This window comes from Narcine bancroftii, chromosome 1, assembly GCF_036971445.1.
Source record: "Narcine bancroftii isolate sNarBan1 chromosome 1, sNarBan1.hap1, whole genome shotgun sequence".
In the NCBI taxonomy this organism is placed as follows: domain Eukaryota; kingdom Metazoa; phylum Chordata; class Chondrichthyes; order Torpediniformes; family Narcinidae; genus Narcine; species Narcine bancroftii.
In genome coordinates, this window is record NC_091469.1 from 202,911,961 (window position 1) to 202,933,057 (window position 21,097).

Consider the following 21,097-nt stretch of genomic DNA (forward strand, 5'->3'; position numbering starts at 1 on the left):
CTTATTTTTGCACTAATTTATTTCTTTTTCTTTCTTTTTATTGATTTTAATATGCAATAAACAATGGAGAGAATAAGAATACATAATTAAAAAGATTACAATATGCAACAATCCATACAGAATAATAGTATCTTCATCTCTCCATACTCAGAGAAAAAAGTAAAGGAAAAATTCACTTTATAGTAAAACCCCTTGAACTAATCTAATAAAGAAGAGAAAAAGAAAAAAAAAGTAAAAATATGGAAAGCCTTGGATCAGCATTCATCAAACGTAAGGAGCCTGGTCCTCATCCAAAAGAGAAACTTAATGGTATCAGGAAGGGTTAATAAATCAAAGAAAATGTTAAAAATAACATCATATGAAATAATTGTATGAATGGGTGCCAAGTTTCTTCAAATTTAACAGAGGGATCAAATGTAGTACTTCTAATTTTCTCTAAGTTCAAACAGGCATGGCTTGAGAAAACCATTAAACTATAGTAGACGAAGTGAGGTCCTTCCATTTAAGAAGAATGCTTTCCTAGCTATCAGAGTGGTAAAAGCTGTCATCTGATGAGCAAAAGCCAGACATTAACCTATATCTGCTCCTAAACCTCCAAAAAGAGCAGTTAAGGGATCTTAATGTAAATCTATTCCACGCTGCTGAAGATCCAGCTGCGCTGGGTGGGTCACGTCTCCAGAATGGAGGACCATCGCCTTCCCAAGATCGTGTTATATGGCGAATTCTCCACTGGCCACCGTGACAGAGGTGCACCAAAGAAGAGGTACAAGGACTGCCTAAAGAAATCTCTTGGTGCCTGCCACATTGACCACCGCCAGTGGGCTGATATCGCCTCAAACCGTGCATCTTGGCGCCTCACAGTTCGGCGGGCAGCAACCTCCTTTGAAGAAGACCGCAGAGCCCACCTCACTGACAAAAGACAAAGGAGGAAAAACCCAACACCCAACCCCAACCCACCAATTTTCCCCTGCAACCGCTGCAGCCGTGTCTGCCTGTCCCGCATCGGACTTGTCAGCCACAATTGAGCCTGCAGCTGACGTGGACTTTTACCCCCTCCATAAATCTTCGTCCGCGAAGCCAAGCCAAAGATTGCAAGGATTATTGAAAGAGTACTAAAGATATCTTTCCAATATATTTCCAGAACTGGACAGGACCAAAACATGAAGCCCCTTGTGAATTACATCTATCATAGATTGGATTAAAATTAGGAACAATACAGGCAAGCTTGTATTTAGTTTTAAATGTAATTTTATAGCAATATTTGCACTGTAATGCTGCCACAAAGCAACAAATGTAAGTAAAGACTATGCTAATTAGTATTTGGTGCTAACATGGTGATTTCACTGAACATCTCTGAATATTAGTTGATTGACTCAGTGGAGAAACCATTTCTTCGGGTTGGTTCTGGTCTTGGTCTTGGGGGAGGTGGGGGGTTGTTTAAAAATTAGAACCAGTCCATTTGGATGTGGTTAGCAAATGTTTCTGTACGTAGAAAGACTTTGGAATTTGGAACTCTCTTGCATATGCTGAAGTTGTACAAGACAGTTAATTTAAAATCTGAGATCGATCATTTTTTAAAAACCAAATGCAAGTCTATGGATTGTGTCAAACAGTGCAGTAATCTTATTGTAAGGTAAATAAGCTGCAGTTATAAACAGGCATATTCCTTTTCCTGTATTCCACTAACTGCCCTGTGGACTAGTATCACTCATGGTTTAAAGTTAATTTTCTTAGCTATCATTTTATTATTTCCCACTCACCTTTCTAACTCACTCTTTTTATTCATCACTTTTTTTCCTCTTGAGAATCTTTAATTTTTCTTTCTCTGTGATATGCTTATATTCTCTCTCTTTCTGTCTTGCATTCTTGACCTGTTCTCTTGTGCTTTTAGCTTTTCTCTTAATTGTTTGGTATTCTCTCTTATGTTAGTACTGTATTATTCCATTCCCTTTGATTGTTCTGTCTACATTCAGATATCTTTCCATTTTAATTTGTTGATCTTGTATATTTTCACCATAAAAGTATTCCATTTGACTGTAACTAGAGTGATGAATACTAGAGTATTCAGTTTGAGGAGGAAAATTGTTGTTGGAAATTGCCACTCTAGAATACAGTTATTATGCTATGTGCAGATGATAACATTGCTGCAGTATCATATTTTCTGTGTATATGGCATCCCGATTGAGTAACTGGCATGGCAACTTCCTCCTGGACAACCTTCAGATGTATGACTGTTCCTCTTTTACCCCCATGGCATAAGTTTTATTTAAGCTGCAGAAAACCTCCAATGGGAAGTCCATAGCAAACTCATTCCCAAACTTCAGGATCTGGGTTCAGTTCCCTCTCCAAAACTGTAGTTAATGAAGATGGGTAACAACCACTCTTGACACTGACATTTCTCAAGGATGTTTCCTCACTCCTCTACTATGCTTCTCCTATACTCACGAGTGTGCAGGTAAATACCATTCCAACTCCATCTTCAAATTTACTGATAATGCCACATTAGTAGGTCAGGTATCAAACAGTGATGATGGAATAAAGGAATAAAATTAAGTCTAGTGGCATGGTGCCAAGATAATAACCTCTCTCTCTCAACATCGATAAGAAAAAGATAAACATTGACTTCAGGAGAGGGGGCCACATGCCACATTAATGGCACTGAAGTTGAAACATTTTGGACATGAGCCCTTCTAGGAATAAGCAGAATGATCCAAAAGCAGGAAATCTCAGAAAGTTTCAGAATTCAGACAATGCTTGCTGAGGGAGAAATCCAGACCAACAAAAGGTATGGATATGATAAGGGACAAGGTAAGAATTTATCGTGTTTTTGCGAAAGGAGACAGAAGGGAAATACAGAGCTGGGGGAAGGCGACAGAGTAGAAGTGAGGGAGGGGGGTTTAGGGAAAGCCAGAAGAGTCAATATTAATGCCATCCAGTTGGAGGGTACCCAGTCAGAAGTTGAGGTGTTGTTTGTGGGTGGTCTCAGTCTGGCAGTACATTAGACCATTGACAGACATGTCAGCAAAGAAATAGAATGGGGAATTGAAATGGGTGGCCACTTCTATAATAACTGGAATTACCATATTTGATGGCATATGACTGACTTTTTTCCCTAAAAAAGGTTCAAATATCCCCTGGGTCTTGTAAGCAAAGTTGAAATTAGAAGGATAATGGTGAATAACGCCAACAGTGGTCATTGTCACTGTGTGGCTCACTAGCATCACCGCTATCTATCACTGGGGACTGGTAGTGGGGACTGTCGGGAGACTCTCCTGGCAGCCTACTGTTGGTTTACACATTGATCCCACCGCCCCGCTTCCCTCCTACCCAGGAGAGAGCGGGGCAGTAGGACCAGCACAGGAACCAACAGAAGGCCATTGGGAGAGAGCGTGGACTGCGGGACCAGTGCAGGGACCGACAGCAGCAGTTTGCTTTTATAAAATGTTTTCTGTGATAGCTAAGTTGCTTTTGTACTTATAAATTACAGAAGTATTAATAAAAAGACTTCTCCTGTTGTCCTAATTACATGTTTTGTCCACATTCTTTTATGCTATACTGCAGCTACATATTTCAATAACATTAAATCCTTACCCGTAAATACACTTAAAAAATGTCTTAATATTCCCTGCTGAAATGGGGGTGGGGGATCTTGTATGCCATCAGATACGGTACTGTTGCTCAATTGACATTAGGAGATTTATCTCTAAAGTTTCTCATTTATAGTTAATTTGTCGTTATCAGCTTCTTTTGACTAGGAGATAGCAGTTATAGCTTTAACAAAGTTATTCAATGACAAATTTTGTTTAATATGTAACTATATTAAATGGTTTGATGACAGCCACCTCATTCATCATCTGCAAGGTACATTCCCTCCACCATGATGCACCATATTGCAACACAGGAAATGTATTGCAGAAACTTGTTAAGGCTCAAGCCTACAACCTGTACCACAAAATAGTTATGGGGTGGAGGTATGTTAGGAACATATTTACCTTCATTTTCTCCTTCAAACCACAATTACAATATTGACTTGGAACTACAATAAAATTCCTGTCATCTGGAATTCAAGCAACTGGCATAAAAAAATTGCAGAAAATAAATAGGTAAAAAACGAAAGCTTAAAATTGGCACCCCCTAGCAGTTAGTTCGCCAATCCACACAGCACACAATCTTAAGCAACCAGAAAATTCACTTATCTGGCATCTAACAATCCCCATAGGCTCTAGATCAGGGGTGTCAAACTCAAATTCACAGAGGGCCAAAATTAAAAACTTGGACTAAGTCGAGGGCCAAACTAAATATTTATTGAAAATTTTCAACAACATCTGCATGTTTTCTCTTCCTTCAACATATGTAATGTTAAACTTTTTCTTATTAAAATAAATGTTTAATAATAGTTTTGGTTAAACTCTTTCCAGAAGAAGCATTAACAAATGAGAAATAAAATATTCAATAAATAATATTTCTCTATAGCCTTTAAGCTCCTTTTAAATGTATTTTTTTTCACAAGCCAACAAGTCAAAAAAATAACAACTTGCTTCAATGACAAACAGGTTTGTCTTTTAAAATGATGAACATATAGTCTGCCTCCCACCTGTCTTGAAAGGTCCTGTTTTCTGTCTTTGGTTTGGCCATTTTTCGTAAGGGGTTTATTACATGTGAGTTGGGCGACAGGTCGCAGGTGCTAATGAAAGTAAAGAGAGGAGGTGGGGGCGATTAGCGGGCTGATGGGCCGGCGCCAACACATTTGCAAAACATTCTGGGATTTGTAGTATTAGCTGTGCATGCGCTATACTGGCGCGGCGACCAGCAGGCCAGCTCTAATACATATTTGATATGATCTTTGGCCCGCAGGCCTGAGTTTGACATGTGTGCTCTAGATTGTTTATCCTTCATTTTTATTTCTTAATCTTGGAATTCACTATTACGTATAAATATATGGTATGCTGGATGTTCCTTCACTGCAAAACTCAATACAAAAGTTTAAAGAGGAAGCACATTACCACATTTAAAATTAAATTAAATTAGATGTGCAGCACGGTTACAAGCCCTTTCTGCCAACAACCCCTTGATGCCCAAAAGCACCAATTAACTTGCTGAAGGTTTTGGAGGCTGGAGGAAACCAGTACACCTGGGTAAAATCCATGCAGACATGGGGAGTACGTAAGGACAGTGCCAGATTTGAACCCAGCTCGCTGAAACTGTAATGGCACTGCACTCTCCACTATGCTACTTGTTTTTTTAAAGTAAATAGAGATGGGCCAATAAATGCTAGCCTTGCGAGCAGCACCCACGTCCTTGTGCAGTATTAATTTAGAAACACTGTCATATCATTCAATGCAGTTACATAAGTAATATTTGCTATTGAATAATCTTTTAATACTATAACCAGGACATAACAGTCAAAAGCAGCTGATAATTAAAGAACTATAAATGAGCAATGTCAAAGATAAATCTTTTAATGTCAGTTGACCAGTAGTGATTCCAGTTATAGAAGTGAAATAAATAACAAAATGTTGAAAATGACATGCAATTGTTTTAAGTAATTTTCAAATTTTTAAGAATGTGTCTAAGCAAATTTTCTTAATTCTGTCAAAGATATTTTTTGCCATATGTTAAGGGCTTTCAAGAATCTAGCACCTCTCCAGAGCTGTTGAATTGAAATTGGGCTTTTTGTCCAATTGGCTTAGCATCTGAAACTGAATAATTTGCATATCTTTTTATTGGCATCCTTATACATATTTCTATTTTATAATGCTGAGAACATCAATCTATATTCATAAGAAAATTTAGATCAATATTTTCATAATCAAAAAGTGGGAGGAGGTATTAGCAAATATATTCTTGGTTAAAGGATGCAGGTTATTTGAAGATAAGTTGTAATAATTGTACAACAGTAGTGGGAATTTGGAGCGATTATGTGAAGTTGGAGAACGCTTTGGGAGTTCTGAAGAACACTGTAGGGTTTGGAAAATAAATGCTTATGCTATCCTGTGGGAATTGATGAATTAAAATGGATCAGTGCAAAAACACTGGGAGGGAGATACGTACAGGTACTTCCTGACTTGCGACCCATGCGACTTGCGTCCATCTGCAAATACGACCAAATTTTAAAAAAAATATATAAGAAAAGATATAAAATTTACACAGTTTATGTTTTCTTTGACAAACTATAACGGCAACATAGGGCATGTAAGACCAAAATGTGTGTAGTTTGTGTTAGTCAGCTTCTCTGAGCCATCTTGATTCCTGTGTACAAGTGCAAGTCTTTGGTTGGCACATGCATGGTGGGTTCACGTATTGGAGTTCAGTTGGCGCGTGTGTGAGAGTTAAGGAAGTGAATTCAGTATCATATGGGTGCTTACTTCTCATGCATGTGCCAACTGAACTCCAGTATATGAACCCACCGTGCATGCGCCAACCAAAGACTCGCCCATATGCACAGTAATCAAGATGGCTGCGTCTAGTCTATGGGTGCCGACTAACAAAGCAAGTACGCACATTTTGGCTCTTATATCCCTTGTATCCCTGTTATAGTTTGTCAAACACAACATTTGATTCAAAAGTTTGCTTTTAAGACTTTAAATTTGCAAAATTCTGATTTATGTCCATTTCAAGATACAACCGATCCTTTGATCCCAACTATGGTCATAAGTCGGGGAGTACCTGTAATATTAAGACAATTCTCTTGATGCTACATTTCCCTTCCCCCTCTGCCAAAGTATAATTTAAGATTGTGTTTTTGTGGAAGGTGATAGCAACAAGAGAAGATATTTTACGGGGCTTTCAGTCTTGACCTATAATTTAAAACAGTTATTTTCCTGGGTCATTCCTGAGGATCGCCTTGTTATGAATGACCTCACCACAACTAGATTCTGATCTGCAACTTGACACAAGGTTCACACAAAATATAAACATGGTGGAGGGCAACAGCAGCAAAGGGGTCAAATTACACTGGGGGAGGGGCAGGGGAAGAGATGGAATCTGTTCATAGTTTTTGTTTCTCCCAAAAGTATCTTGTGAAACCAGTATATATATTTTTAAGGTCAATGTAACAGAATTTGAAGCACATTTAAAAGTATGCCATGTATAGCTGAAAGTCACTGAAAATTCAAAGCCCAAGGTCAAGAGGCAGGCATTGTCAATCCACAATGAATACTTTTTTTTAACCAAAATCCGTGGTCTTTGGTGGCTGAAGTCCATCTCATGATGCTGACATTCTGATGCAAGAGGCTTGCATTAATTAGGGGTGACAATTTCAAATACCAAGGGTCAAGAGTCCATAAACTGAAGCCATTGTGATTGTTCATGGAAATTTCTGTTTATTTTTTTAAAATAAATCTTTTTAGAAATTCTTCAGATTATGTGGTTGCTTTAGTTGAACGTAGGCAGTTTGCAATCAATTATTGGCCTTAAAGGATTCTTAAGGTTTCAATGAGCAGCTGATTCTTATTGTGCCTGTGAAATAGCTGTATCATGTGGCACTATGGGCAATTTCTCACACATTCTACAGCAGTGTGTTACTGTGGATTGATATCATTAAAGCCATGTGTAAAGGCCTAAGATTGTTTCCCCTTAGTGTTTTATGGGCCCTTGACGATGGCCTCTGCATGCCTGTTGGGATCTCTGATGAGTGGTATTCTTTCTTTGCAGAGACAATTCGAACAGAGCTCCTGCAGAATACTGTTATTCACAGTAACCATGGTATTCTTCCATCTGTTTAGAGATTTACAGGGATAAGGGCATGGGGCTTGGTTGAGGTTGAACTGTGTATCACTGAGAGGAGAAAGAGCAAAGGATAAACTAGCTACATGTCAATGTTGCTGTTTATCTGATGAACTAAAGATAAGAATGATATTAATTAGATATGACAATATTTAAAAATATATAGTTTTCACTCAGTTTGGTGAATTGAGAAATGATTCCTTTATTCATAAACTTGAATTAATTGAATTGTGATTTTTTTTGTAATATCTTTCAAGAACATTTCATTTTCATTTGTTCAACATATTTTAAAAATCTATTGGAAAATTCATGTTGGAATTTCATATAGTGTATAGAAGTTCTTTGGAAACTATGTTAGCTATCTTTGGAAATACTGCAGCTGTAAAGTCCCAAAGATTTAACACTACAACATTTAAAATATCACAGGGCTCAGCCTATGCAGTGTCCCTAGAGCAGAAGATTATTCTGTTGTAATTTAGTAGCAACTGAAGAGATTCAAAGCTTTATTTCTTAAACCCCTGACTGCAGTAATAGGATGATTAAAATCGGGATTTCCTGAATCCAGAATGCTTTGGTGGAGCATTTAGTATTATTACAGTGGTAGACAAGACCATTGAGTACTCCATTAAGTACTTGAGATTTTGAAAATCAAGGTTCTGGTGATCTTGGAATTAAGAGATGAAGTGTAATATCTAGTTTTTTTTTTGGCATTTGGGCATCAGTATCTGGAGAGCACCAGGTGAGATTATACTTGTTGAGAATGGGCAATGCTAAGATGATCAGGTCTCTCTACTTGCCTACAATTCCTAGGTATTTGCTCTCACTTCCCTTTCTTGGTCTATTTTGGATGTCCTCATTCTTTCCCATGTTGAACTCTTAATTCCTTGGTTTTGTCCTTTTTGTTTACTCTCCGCATCCCAACTTTGGAATTTTCAATTCCTATTTACATTTTCTTGGCTTAAATTACTTTAAGTAGCAGCAATGATCTTAATGATACAGGTCTGATGTAGATTGTGAGGGCATCATTGGATAATTTTGAATTCTAGAGTCTTAACATACAATCCTTGTGCTGCAGGAAGTTAGTATATTAGAAAGAAACCCCAACAGGGTAGCTAAACATAAAAGACTTCTAGTCATTGAACATACAGGTTGTAAATGACAAATTCCAATCAAAATTGCATTGAAATAAATGTTTCTTCAATAATAATTATGAAAAGGTCTCTCGACTCAGAGACATCTTCATATCTCAGATCTGGAGGAATTCTCCATTAAACACTCGGTTCCTGCATAACTGTGACTTACTATGTACAGCAACATTTCACAATATCTAAACAAATGAACTTGGATGCTGTTCTTCCCTCTCTCTCCCTTCATTTACACATTCAATAATCAATGTGGGGAACTCATGAGGCTCATTAAGAATGATGAATACAATTTATTTGCCAATGCTGCATCCTTTTCTTTTACTCCCATGATATATGTATCCAGAACTTCCTCTAAATTCTCTCACGTTGGTCACTTTTGTTCCCTGCAAACTTCTTAGCCATAAGCCTAAATTTCTGCTCCCTTGGCCATGATAATCACCACCCAGCTTCTCTTCTTGTCCATTCTGCGTTATATTGTGAATGGTACTTTCTGGGTCTGACAGATTTAAACATTTAATAGTGGGGAGAATCTTAAGGAGAAGGGCGCAAAAACCACTAATTCAAAATTGTTGCAATGTGGAGAAAAATATAATTTAAATTTATTTGTGCTCTGTGTTATTGGTATTTGCAATGACATCTTTTAAAGGAAAAGTTGAGAGAATTTTTCAGTGGAGAAGTGAAGCAATAGGGTATGTTTCTGATTAGCCTTGCAAACAGCTGTTAAAGGCATGGTTGATGAAATGGGTGTATTGCGAGCTTCCTAGTAGTATGCTTTGCTCATTTCTATTTATTTAACCCAGAAATAGTATTCAAAGGAAAACTTTAGTTAACAAGTTCTGAAATGTTTCGACAGCAGAAACTGGATCAAATGAAAGATAGTTTCTGTCCTTTACATATTCAGTTTAGAACCATCAAGGCAAGACTGGGAACACTTGTTTATAGACCACATGTTGGAAGGGAGCATATAATATTTAATATCTGATTGCTTCTAGTTCAAAGACACCAGAATTATCCACCAAATTATTTATGCTCTGTCAAAACATTCAGATACTAGTATAGATAATTGTTTTATGCCTTGGTATAGATCTATCATGAAGATTGTAGGTTACCTAACATTACTCGTCTCTTAAGACTGCTTTGAATTGAAGTTCTTTACTGTTTCTAATAGATTATTTCTCTGTTGGTTGTCATTCACCTGTAATGTACATTTTATTTACATTGCACCTACTAATAAACTTTGACATGCATATTATAAATGAGTAACACAGAGAAGCTGGTCAGGCAGCATCCATGAAGAGAAATGATCAGTCAATGTTTTGAATTAGAGCCCTTTGTTTAGGTTAAAGGGGAAAGGGGAGAGGCTAATAGGTGATAGAAAATTGGACAAATGAAGGAGGAAGAGGTGGAGGCATGACTATGGGAGGAAACCATGAGGGATAGAGGTTTGAGAAAAGTAGAATGAGAGCAGGTAAATGACAGATGGAAACAGTGAAATTGAATTGGGATGGGGGTTACCTAAACCTGGAAAATCCAATGTTCATGCTATTGGATTGTGTGCCAGCCGGGGAATATGTTGTTTCTCAAGTAGATAGCCTTGCCTCAGTAATGAATGAGGCCAAGGACAAACATAACTGCATGGGAATAGTGAAAGGAATTAAAATGTCTGGTGGCTGTGAATTCCATCTTGCACCCAAGAACAGGGTGCTTGATGAAGTGGTTGCATAATCTGTATTTGGTCTCATCAATATAGAAAAGTGAACAGAATGCAATAGACTAGGTTAGATGAATACATTTGAAACTGCTTCACCTGTTTATAGCCTAAGAGGGTGGAAGGATGGTGGGGAGGGAAAAGAGAACTGGGGAGTTATGGAGAGAATTATCTCTGCAAAAAGCAGAAAGGAGTGGGGGAGGGAAGATTTATCTGGTGACGGGATCACACTGAAGTATAGAAGAAGCATGAAAATTTGCATATTATATCACAGGAGTATTATTACATGATTCCAATGTGGGCATCTTTGAAGTTTCACTGCAAAATCTTTAAAAACAATTACATTTTTCTTTTTACTTGTGTTATTGACTTCAAAATTATGTTTATAAGGATTACTTGGCACCATTCTCTTTTTTGTGTCAAGTTAGACAAAGCTTTGTTTTCAAGTGATCAATCTAATGCTGGGAAGTGTCACCTCTAGTTATGGCTATTAACTTTTTTTTGTAGTTATCATTAGATATTCTTCCATCTGCTTCTCCACTGACCCGATCATCAATTTACAATGTTTAGTGAATAACCCAGCCAAGAACCTGTGAGTTCAATCTGTAGTATTTGAATGTCATAAAATAGTCTTCTATGCATCCACTAGTAATGTGTTGCAACAAAATACTAAAATAATGAAGTTATTGGAAGAAATCATGGGTGGTATCAATTATATTTACGTTGCTTTGGTTGGATGTGCTTCTGAACCCAGATACTTCATCTAGAAGTTTCTTCCTTACCAATTGAAGTAAAATTTCTGTTAAGTAAGAGTAAGATTTTTAGTATCAATATCCTCTGGAGTCACACCCCAATATAAAATATGCTGGCTCCAAAGGTAGATCTACCCCCATGGATTTGCTTAATGTCCAATATTGATAGAGTTTGGAACAGTCCCAAAAAATATGGGTATGATCACCAATCTTCCTGCATTCTCTACAGCATAATTCTGAGGTATTACTGTATCTCTTGACCAGAGTCTTAAATACTCTCATTTTAATTTTCCACTCACGCTCCCTCAAGTTAGGGCTGTTTATTAACTTGTGACCATGAAGGTATATCTTTTCCCTTATTTCATCTGTAATACAAATATTCATTTTTAATTCCCATTTCTGTTTTATTTCCATAATGTTTCCTGTTACGCTATCTTGAAGCCATCTGTATAAGTGAGCTATCATGTTCTTCTTGATCACTCCAACTGTAGTCAGAATGAAAATCTTTTCTAGTGTAAATTACTTTTTACATATCTGCTTCCAATCTGCATGTGTCTGTTAGTACTGCCAGACTTAAAGGATCTAAAAAAAAATCCATCCCTGTGTGGTGGAACATGGTATTGTAGGCACGTTCCCCACCAGGCTGGCCCACATGCTGAACTGGTAGCCCCTCCCCCTAAGACCCCTAATAAAGTCCGAGAACCCTAGTCTCCTCCCTTATACCTGCCCTTGGACTTGAGCCAGCAGAATGCCTAGGTATGCTTGGATCTTTAGGTCAATAAAGCCTTTGGCCCTTACTCATTGTCTGTGAGTGGTCATTGATCACGCTTCACCCTGACAAACCAAATTCTTTCTGAAGATGTCCAAGGTTTCCCCATGAAAAAAGCTGATCCACAATAGTTATCCCTTTATCCAGCCATTTTCTAAAGCCATTATCTACTTTTCCAGGTAAGAATTCTGGGACAGCTGCAATTTTTAATACTCTGGATGTAGAGTTAAAAAGGTTAAAGGTTATGGTTCCATTATTGTTGTGTAACACTACATTTAGAATGTAACATGCATGAAATTCTTTGACTTTTTGCCTACCATAAGGCAGACAGAGAGTTGCCACTTTGTCCAGCATCCCTCACAGAAACCTACAACCTGGTGATAATAGGCAATCTCCCCTCCGTACTAAACAGCCCTGAGGTTGCTTAGCTTATAAAATCAGATTAGTTGTTTTCTAATAGCCAGCCAAGTTTTCTTTTGGCTTTTTCACACCACATTGTAAAATGAGGTTTCCTGGGAAATTTTCCCAGGGACCTTCCCATGAACCTGCAGTGAGAAAAGGTCCACACTGGAATTTTAAACAGGTAGGGCTGCAGCCCCAGGAAATTTTCCCAGACCACCCACTCCCTGCATTGTGCAGTGCCAAATGGCCAAGCAGGGAAGCCTTGTGATGTCAGCATTTGCATGCTGCATCACGTAGGTGATTAAAATTATAAGATACCGCCAGAGAAGAGCAGGCCATTCGGCCTGTCACCATAGCAGCACAATGTGGGATGAATGGCCGTCCTCGCTAACCATAATCCCTCACACAGCTGTATTTTCCAGAGCAGTTCCAGCTGCATGAGGAATTATGGGGAACAAAGTCAGCCATTCATCCTGCATTGTGCCATCATCATGACGTGCTGAAGTGGACCCAAAGCGCGGGTGGGTGGGCAGGTGAATGACCGTGGTCCAAATTCTTGAGAATTTGCTCTCCCCGGCAATTTAGGGGGAGTCTTGCCCCCAACCAATGACACATTACATACTCACAGGAGTAAGAGTAAGTTCCCGCCCCCCCCCCCCACCCCCATCAATTGCCTGTCTGTCCATTCCTCACTCGCCTGGTCCCTCCCTCCCGTCAGGAGGTCACTCACCCGCCTGCTCCCTCCCATTGGTAGGTCGCTCGCCTTCCCCCTCCCTTGCAGCTGTAAGTAGGTTTCTCGCCTGCCCGCTCCCTCCCGGTTGTCAGAAGGTCGCTCGACTGCCTGCTTCCTCCCGGTTGTCAGTAGGTCGCTCGACTGCCTGCTTCCTCTCAGCCATCAGTAGGTCGCTCACCTGTCTGCTCCTTCCTGACTGACTTAGTGTGGAATTTTTGTAATCATTTACTAATTTACTTGTCCCTCAACTATGAAAAGTATTTGAAAATTATTTTTTTTCTGGGACCTTATTGATTCATAAAAAAGATAAAGATTTGACTGAATGTACTTCCTATAGGCCAATTTCTTTGCTGAATGTAGATTTTAAGGTTCTTTTTAAGATTTTGGCCAGTAGTTTGTAAAATACCCTTCCCTTTGTTATATCTAAAGATCAGACTCATTTTATTAAAGGTCGTTATTCACATTTTAACTTCTGTAGATTATTGAACATTATTTATTCCCCTTTGGACATAACTCCAGAATGTGTAGTTTCTCTAGATCCTGAAAAGGCTTTTGACAGAGTGGAGTGGAGCTATTTAGTTGAAACATTAAGGAGATTTAATTTTGATATGGGATTTATATCATGAATTAAATTGATATACACTACCCTCTAAGCTTTGGTGGTTATTAATAGTAACAAATCCTTCTTATTTAGGCTGTTTAGGGGAACTAGACAGGATTTTCCCCATGCCCTTGCTATTTGATCTAGCTTTTGAACCTCTGGCAATAGCCCTTGGAGATACTCATGAGGTTCAAGGAATTATCAGAAATGGATTAACTCTTAAGATTTCTTTGTAAGCAGATGACCTATTTGTTTACATTTTGGATCCCAAAAGATCTATCCCAGTAATGTTATGTGTTTTCTCAATTCAGCTCTTTCTCTAGATATAAATTAAACCTTCATAAAAGTGAACTTTTTTCTGATTAATATGCAAGTCCCTATCTACATTCAAGTTCCATTAAAATTTGCATACATAGATGTTAAAATTATTAAACAATTTAAAATTTATATAAACTCAATATTTCTCCTCTTTTTGAGTATCTGAGATTGTCTTTTTTGACATGGTCTCCTTTATCATTATCCTTAAAAGGTTGTATTAATGCAGTTAAAGTGATAATATTACTTAAGGTTTTATATCTATTTCAAGCAATTCCAGTTTTCATCCCAAGTCTTTTTTTTAAATAATATTGACTTAAAAGTTTCTTCCTTTATTTGGAAGAACAAAAACTCTAGAATTGATAAACTTCATTTACAAAAATTGAAAAAAAATGGAGGTATGGCACTACATAATTTTAGATCTTATTACTGGGCTGTTAATATTTGTTATTTAACTTTTTTTGGATTTTGTTATTCTTACAAATTAGATTGTTCATTATGGACAGATTTAGAATTCAAATCTATACAGCAGTATTCAGTGGCCACTATTGGGTACCTCTCTTCCATTTAGTTTTTCCAAGATCAATAAGGATATATCTAATCCAATATTCAAACATAAATTCCAAATTTGGTTCCAATTTAGGAATTTTTAAAATTTATATAACTTTTTTAATCTACTTCTCTCTCTCATCATTATTTTTTCGACCATCAATCGATCAATTCTTCTCTATATGGAAAATCAAAGGTATTACTTCTTTAGCAAATTTATTTAAGGAAGGTTGTTTAATGTCTTTTGAACAGCTGGCAAGTAAATATGATTTATCAAATTTTTTTTAGATATTTACAGATTAGAAATTTCTTAAATACCATATTACCAGACTTTCCATTTGTATATCCACTTGATGTAGTTGATAATATTTTTCAATTGAATCCTTCTCAGAAAGGATTAATTGGAATTATATATGATAGATTATTGAAATATGTCCAGTACTTCATGTTAAGATTAAAAAGGCTTGGGAATTGGAACTTGCAAGACCCTTATTGGAGGATCTATGGGACAAGATTCTTAAACTGGTGAATAAATCTTCAACATTCATTAATCCAATTCAAACTGGTGCATAGTGTTCACATGGCTTGTATCTTTTCTAATATTAACCCTATTTGTGATAGATGCAAATCTGATATTGCTGCATTGACACATATGTTTTGGTCTCATCCATCCTTCAAAATCTATTGGAAAGAAATTTTTACTATCTTTTCAACTGTATTTCAGGTGGAGCTACAACCCAGTCCAACTATAGGGAGTTTTTCTGTACCTGTACAATGGGTTGTAGCCTTCTCTACATTGCTGGCTGGTAGAGCTGTCTTATTCAAATGGAAAGACTCTAGTTGTTCTCTCATAAATGTCCTGTTTAAGTTCAGAAAAAATTAATATCATGTATTTGATTCATCAGTGAAATTTGAAGATACACTGTGACCTTATGTCTTATTTTACATACATACTTTTAATGTGATTAGATGTACTCACTTTTCCAGATGAGATATAGTCTTACCTTTGTTTTTTGATTCATGGTATGAATCAAATGCTATAAAATATATGTAACTCTCAAGATAAGCTACACAGATTTTTGTTTTGGTTAGTTTTCTTTTTTAATAGAGTAAGTTAGGTGGGTTTTTTGTTTATACATATACATGCATATATAATATATGTATTATATAATTTTATATATTACACACACACACTATTTTTGATGTCTTTTCTATTTACACCAAGTTAAGTGGAGGGAGACCGAGTTTATACTGTTTGATGTTTTATCTTGATATATATACATATGTGGTATTGTATTTTCAGATTTGTTCCCTTTTCTTCATTGTACTGTATTTATTAAAAAAAACAATAAAAAAGATTAAAAAAGAAATAAAAAGGAAAGCATAACAGCTAAACTCCAACTAAGATCTGATGATTTCAACATCGTGGTTACTAGTAATATTACAGATTTATTCAAGATATAACCACTCTGTAATTTCAGTGGTGGAGAGGAGTTCGACCAGTGCACGCTATAGATGAGATTGTGATAATATACAAGTGCATATATAGTGATAACGCAATGATAAATTCAATAAGGTTTACTCTGATCCTCGATTTAAGCTCAAAAGCTTCACAATGGGCATATGAAGTGTATGATTAACTATATATGTGACTGCATAATGGTTAGAATAAGGTTAATTGGATGCCAAAATCAGATGTTTCTATGAACATCTATGCCCTGGATGTATCTCTTATGTGATCTATGTATTTTCTTTGTATGCTCACATGATGTGACTGCATATGAAAACAAAAGTTAAGATTTTTTTTAAAGTAATTTCTCTGGCCTGGTGTCATTTGTTGCATCAAGGCCCAATTTAACTTTATGTATTTTAGTGTCATTTTTCTTATCCAAATTTGATTAGCATATTGTATTTTTATTTAAAGCGTGTGAAGAAATATTTATATCCATAAAAACCTTAAAGAGTTTTGTATCATCATCATATGGGCTTTGCATTAAATGATTTTCTTTCCCTTTCAGATGATCGCACTGATCTGCGAACCTGCCTTATTTGTGGAGACAGAGCTACAGGTCTGCACTATGGTATCATCTCGTGTGAGGGATGCAAAGGCTTTTTCAAACGTAGTATTTGCAACAAGCGGATTTACAGATGCAGTCGAGATAAGAATTGTGTCATGTCCCGCAAGCAGCGAAACAGATGTCAATACTGCCGGCTGCTGAAGTGTCTCCAAATGGGCATGAACCGAAGAGGTATGTTAGTTTTCAACATCGTAAACATTGACTTCAAACATCAACCAAAAAGTTCTGCCTTAAGTTGACTTAGTTTGATGAAATTGATCTGAATTTGGCTGGATTTCAATTGTCAGACATTTAAAAGTTCTTCCCCAAATGATTTACATTGACATTTGTATCATAATTGGAATATGCAAGTCATATTTTAACATTTGTTATAGATGTTTTGACTGCTTTGTAGCAGTTATCCTTATATTTGTATGGATATTAATGTATCATTTGAATGCCCTAAAAACAGATGTGGAGTATGTTTCATACTTTGAGATTTTAGGACTTCGTCCACCAGAAAGAGTTGTTCAAATTGGGCTTCATAACTTAATTCAGAAGTTTTCAAAAAAGGTGCCGTAAAGAAGTGAGGAACAGTTGAGAATTTGGAGATATACAGGAGATTTCAGTTACTGGAATCTAAAACCAAACACAATCTGCTGGAAGAACTCAGTGAGTCTAGCAGTATCAGTGGGAGAAAAAGAATGGTCAACATTTTAAGGTGATGAAGAGTTTTGGCTTAAAATATTGACCATTCTTTTTTCTCTCACTGATGACCATTAAGCTGTGTGTGGTCTAGAGTTTTAAAACACAGTGCTGGAGAAACTCAGCAGGTCAAACAGCAAAGATATGTAACAAACTTTTCAGGCTTGAGTCCTTCATGAAGGTATAAGCAAAATGTAGGCAGGCGCCTGAATAAAATGGTTGGGGTGGGGGGGTGTGAGTACAGTATGAGTACAGGCCTACAGGCAAGAGATAATAGGTGGATAAGAGAGGGGCACAACACCAAACAGGGAAGGGGGATGGCTTTGTGAATGGAGGGGGAAGGGAGTGGAGAATTGGAGGAAAGGAGACAAAGAGATAGGGAAGAAAGGGAGAATGGGGAGTGGTCTAACAGAAACCAAAAAAGTCGATGATAATGCCATCTGGCTGGAGAATACCCAGACGGAATAATAGGTGTTGTTCCTCCAATTTACAGATGGCCTTGGTTTGGCTTTGGTGTTGCTCTTCCAATTTCAGTCTTATGGTCTAGAATTTGATCTGTAACTCAAGTGCATCTCAGAACTACCTTAGAAATGTGGATGTGTAGCGGCCTGCAGCCATAGCTGCCGGTTGACACAGAAGACCTCAGCAGCCCATTCCCATAGGCCGCTGAAAAAAAGGCTCTGCCAGGCAATCGCCGGTGATGGATTGCAAAAGGGCCAACTGACGCCCAGGGCCGCACAAACCACACCCATTGATGACGCTGCAGCACAACGGGCCAAACCCACCAATCAGAGCCTGAAGGGGCACAGCTACCAGATAAAAGAGAGCAGCCAGTTCATTAAAATCAGTGTCAACTGCATTCCTTGTTGTGTGTGCCTTATTTGCGAGCTAGAACTTCGAGACACGCCTCTGTGGTGACCCCAACTGGTCTAAACAGCGTTTTTGGATCCAAAGCTGGATATCGAGATGGAGGACCAACCTTCAATCAGCGTGGTCTCCCTGAAGCTGCTGAGCTTCTGGACGCCGCGTGCACGGATGTGGTTCCAGCAAGCCCACCCAGTTCGCCATTTGCTGGATCTCCACCGATGACATGCGCTACTACCACGTAGTAAGCACCCTTGACCAGGACACCATGGCCCGGATCACCAATTTTCTTCAGCAGCCCCCAGAGTAAATAAAGTATGTGACCATCAAGGAGGTGCTAACCCGCTCTTTCAGGCTCTCGAAACATGAGCTGTTGGATATGGACGGTTTGGGGGATCGAGGCCCCTTCCTCCCTCATGAGCGGCATGCTCGCTCTTAATGATGGCCACACCTCTTGCCTGCTGTTTCAGCAGATTTTTCTGGAGCAGCTGCCTGAAGACATCTGGCTGTTCATTGCAAAAGATGATTTCGTCAAGCCCCAGAAAGGTAGCTGAGCAGATGTGCTATGGGCAGAGAAGAGAGATGCCTGAGCTACACTGGAAAGGTGAAGATGCCTTGGCAACAGCGACCAGCCTGGAAGCCCACCGATTGACTGACCCCACCGGCGAACCCTACTCTTTTCAACGCAGGGGTTCAGAGGCCTGTCGATGCCGCTCCTGCTGCACGTTCCCAGAAAACACCAGAACCGGCTATCATTGATAGCTACCATGGCCAGCATACATCAAAGCCTGCTTCATATACGAGACTCCTTGTCAGGCTGTTAGTTCCTCGTTGACACTGAGACTGAGGTGAGTGTCCTTCCACCACCCCCACCTCTGATGCCTGCAGCCAAAGGATGGGCCGAGAACTGAGGGCTGCCAATAACTCAAACATTTGCACCTTCGGCATCCGCACCATTCCCCTTCTTTCGGCAACTGCCATTTTATCTGGAAGTTCACTTTGGCATCCATTTGACAGCCACTCCTGGGGCCCGACGTCCTCTGTGCCATCTTTCTACTGGTGGACATTAAGGGGCGGAGGCTGGTACACTCAAAAGCTTTCCAGTCCCTTCCACTCGGTGGTACTAGGCTCACGGTCCCGCACCTACATTCTGTGACTGCCACTGACAATGTGTTTGCGCGCATTATTGCTGAGTTTCCTTCCATTACAATGCCACACTTCACCTCAACACCCAAACATGGGATGCAGCACCAGATCCTCACACAGGCAACTCCCCTCCATGCCAGGGCGCACTACCTGCCTCCTGAAAAACTTAACTGGCAAGGGCAGAATCCCGTAAAATGTAGGAGCAGTCTGACAGTCCGTGTACTTCACTACTCCATATGGTGCCCAAAGCATCAGGAGGGTGGAAGCCATGTGGAGACAATGCCACCAAGCCTGACAGGTATCCAGTTCCCCACATACAAGATTTCACTGCTAACCTTCAGGGGCCCTGGGTATTCTCAAAATTTGACTTAATCCTGGGCTATCATCAAATCCCAGTCTACTGGAAGATATCCCCAAGACTGCTATTATCGCCCACTTTGGACTTTTTGAGTTCTTCCAGATGCCTTTCGGATTAAAAAGTGCAGCTCAAACCTTCCAGAGATTAATGATATTCTGATAGCTATCCGTGACCACGCCGAGCACACTACTCATTTAAGACTTGTGTACTCAGCTGAGTAAGTATGGGTTGACCATTAAGCTGGTTCAGCCGTGAGACTATTGACTTCTTGGGGCACCGGATTAATAAAGGTGGGGAAAGAACCACTGCCTGAGAAGATAAAAAGCCATTCAGTCATTTCCTTGGCCAAATACAGTCAAGGACCTACAAGATTTTGCTTGTATGATTAATTTTTACCACCGATTCATACCAGCAGCGGCCTGTATGAGGCCATTGTTCTCCCTCATTTCCAGCCACAAGAAAGACATTATATGAACAAATGAGGCAGCTGAGGCTTTCCAATCTGCTAAGGATGCTCTGCTCAATGCAATGATAGTGGTGCACCCTAGGCCTGATGCCCCAATAGCCCCCACTGTGAATGCCTCCGATACAGCAGTTGGGGGTGTACTTGAGCAGCTGGTTCATGGACAATGGCAGCTGCTAGCCTTTTTTAGCAAGCATCTCCGGCCACCGAAATTGAAATACACTGTGTTTGACAGCGAAATGTTAGCTCTGTACCTAGCAGTGAGGCATTTCCGATATTTCCTAGAAGGCAGGAAATTTCAGATCTTCACTGACCATAAACCGCTTATCTTTGCTTTCAACAAAGTTTCAGATCCTTGGTCAGCCAGGCAACAGAGATATCTTTCTTATATTTCAGAATTCTCCACTGACATTAATCACATCACTGAAAAATTCAATGTAGTGGCTGATGCATTGTCCTGACCCACTATTTCCACCATACATGCCTCCACCCCAGGCACTGACTACATGGCCCTGGTGAAAGCACAACAGGTGGATCCCGACATCCACGCTTATCGGACTGCAGTAACTGGCCTGCAGCTGGAGGATGAACCCATTGGTCCAGATGTGACACAGCTACCAGTAAGCCACGCTCAATCATCCTGGTCAATTGGAAAAGACAAATTTTTGACATGGTCCACAATCTGGGACACCCCTCCATTAGGACCACTGTCAGAATGGTAGCTGACTGATTCATCTGGCATGGCCTCCAAAAAGAGGTCAGCCAGTGGGCAAAGACTTGCACACAATGTCAGTCTGCTAAGATC

The 21,097-nt window shown here is 39.0% G+C and overlaps 1 protein-coding gene across 2 annotated transcripts in view; it reads left to right on the plus strand.

The window, feature by feature from the left end:
* Positions 1-21,097, plus strand: part of LOC138738226 (nuclear receptor subfamily 6 group A member 1) — a 323,219-nt gene that overhangs the window by 242,709 nt on the left and 59,413 nt on the right. For both annotated transcript variants that reach the window (XM_069888368.1, XM_069888369.1), the window contains exon 4: positions 16,718-16,948. In XM_069888368.1, the coding sequence (XP_069744469.1) occupies positions 16,718-16,948 (231 nt within the window). The remainder of the gene's footprint in view (positions 1-16,717; positions 16,949-21,097) is intronic.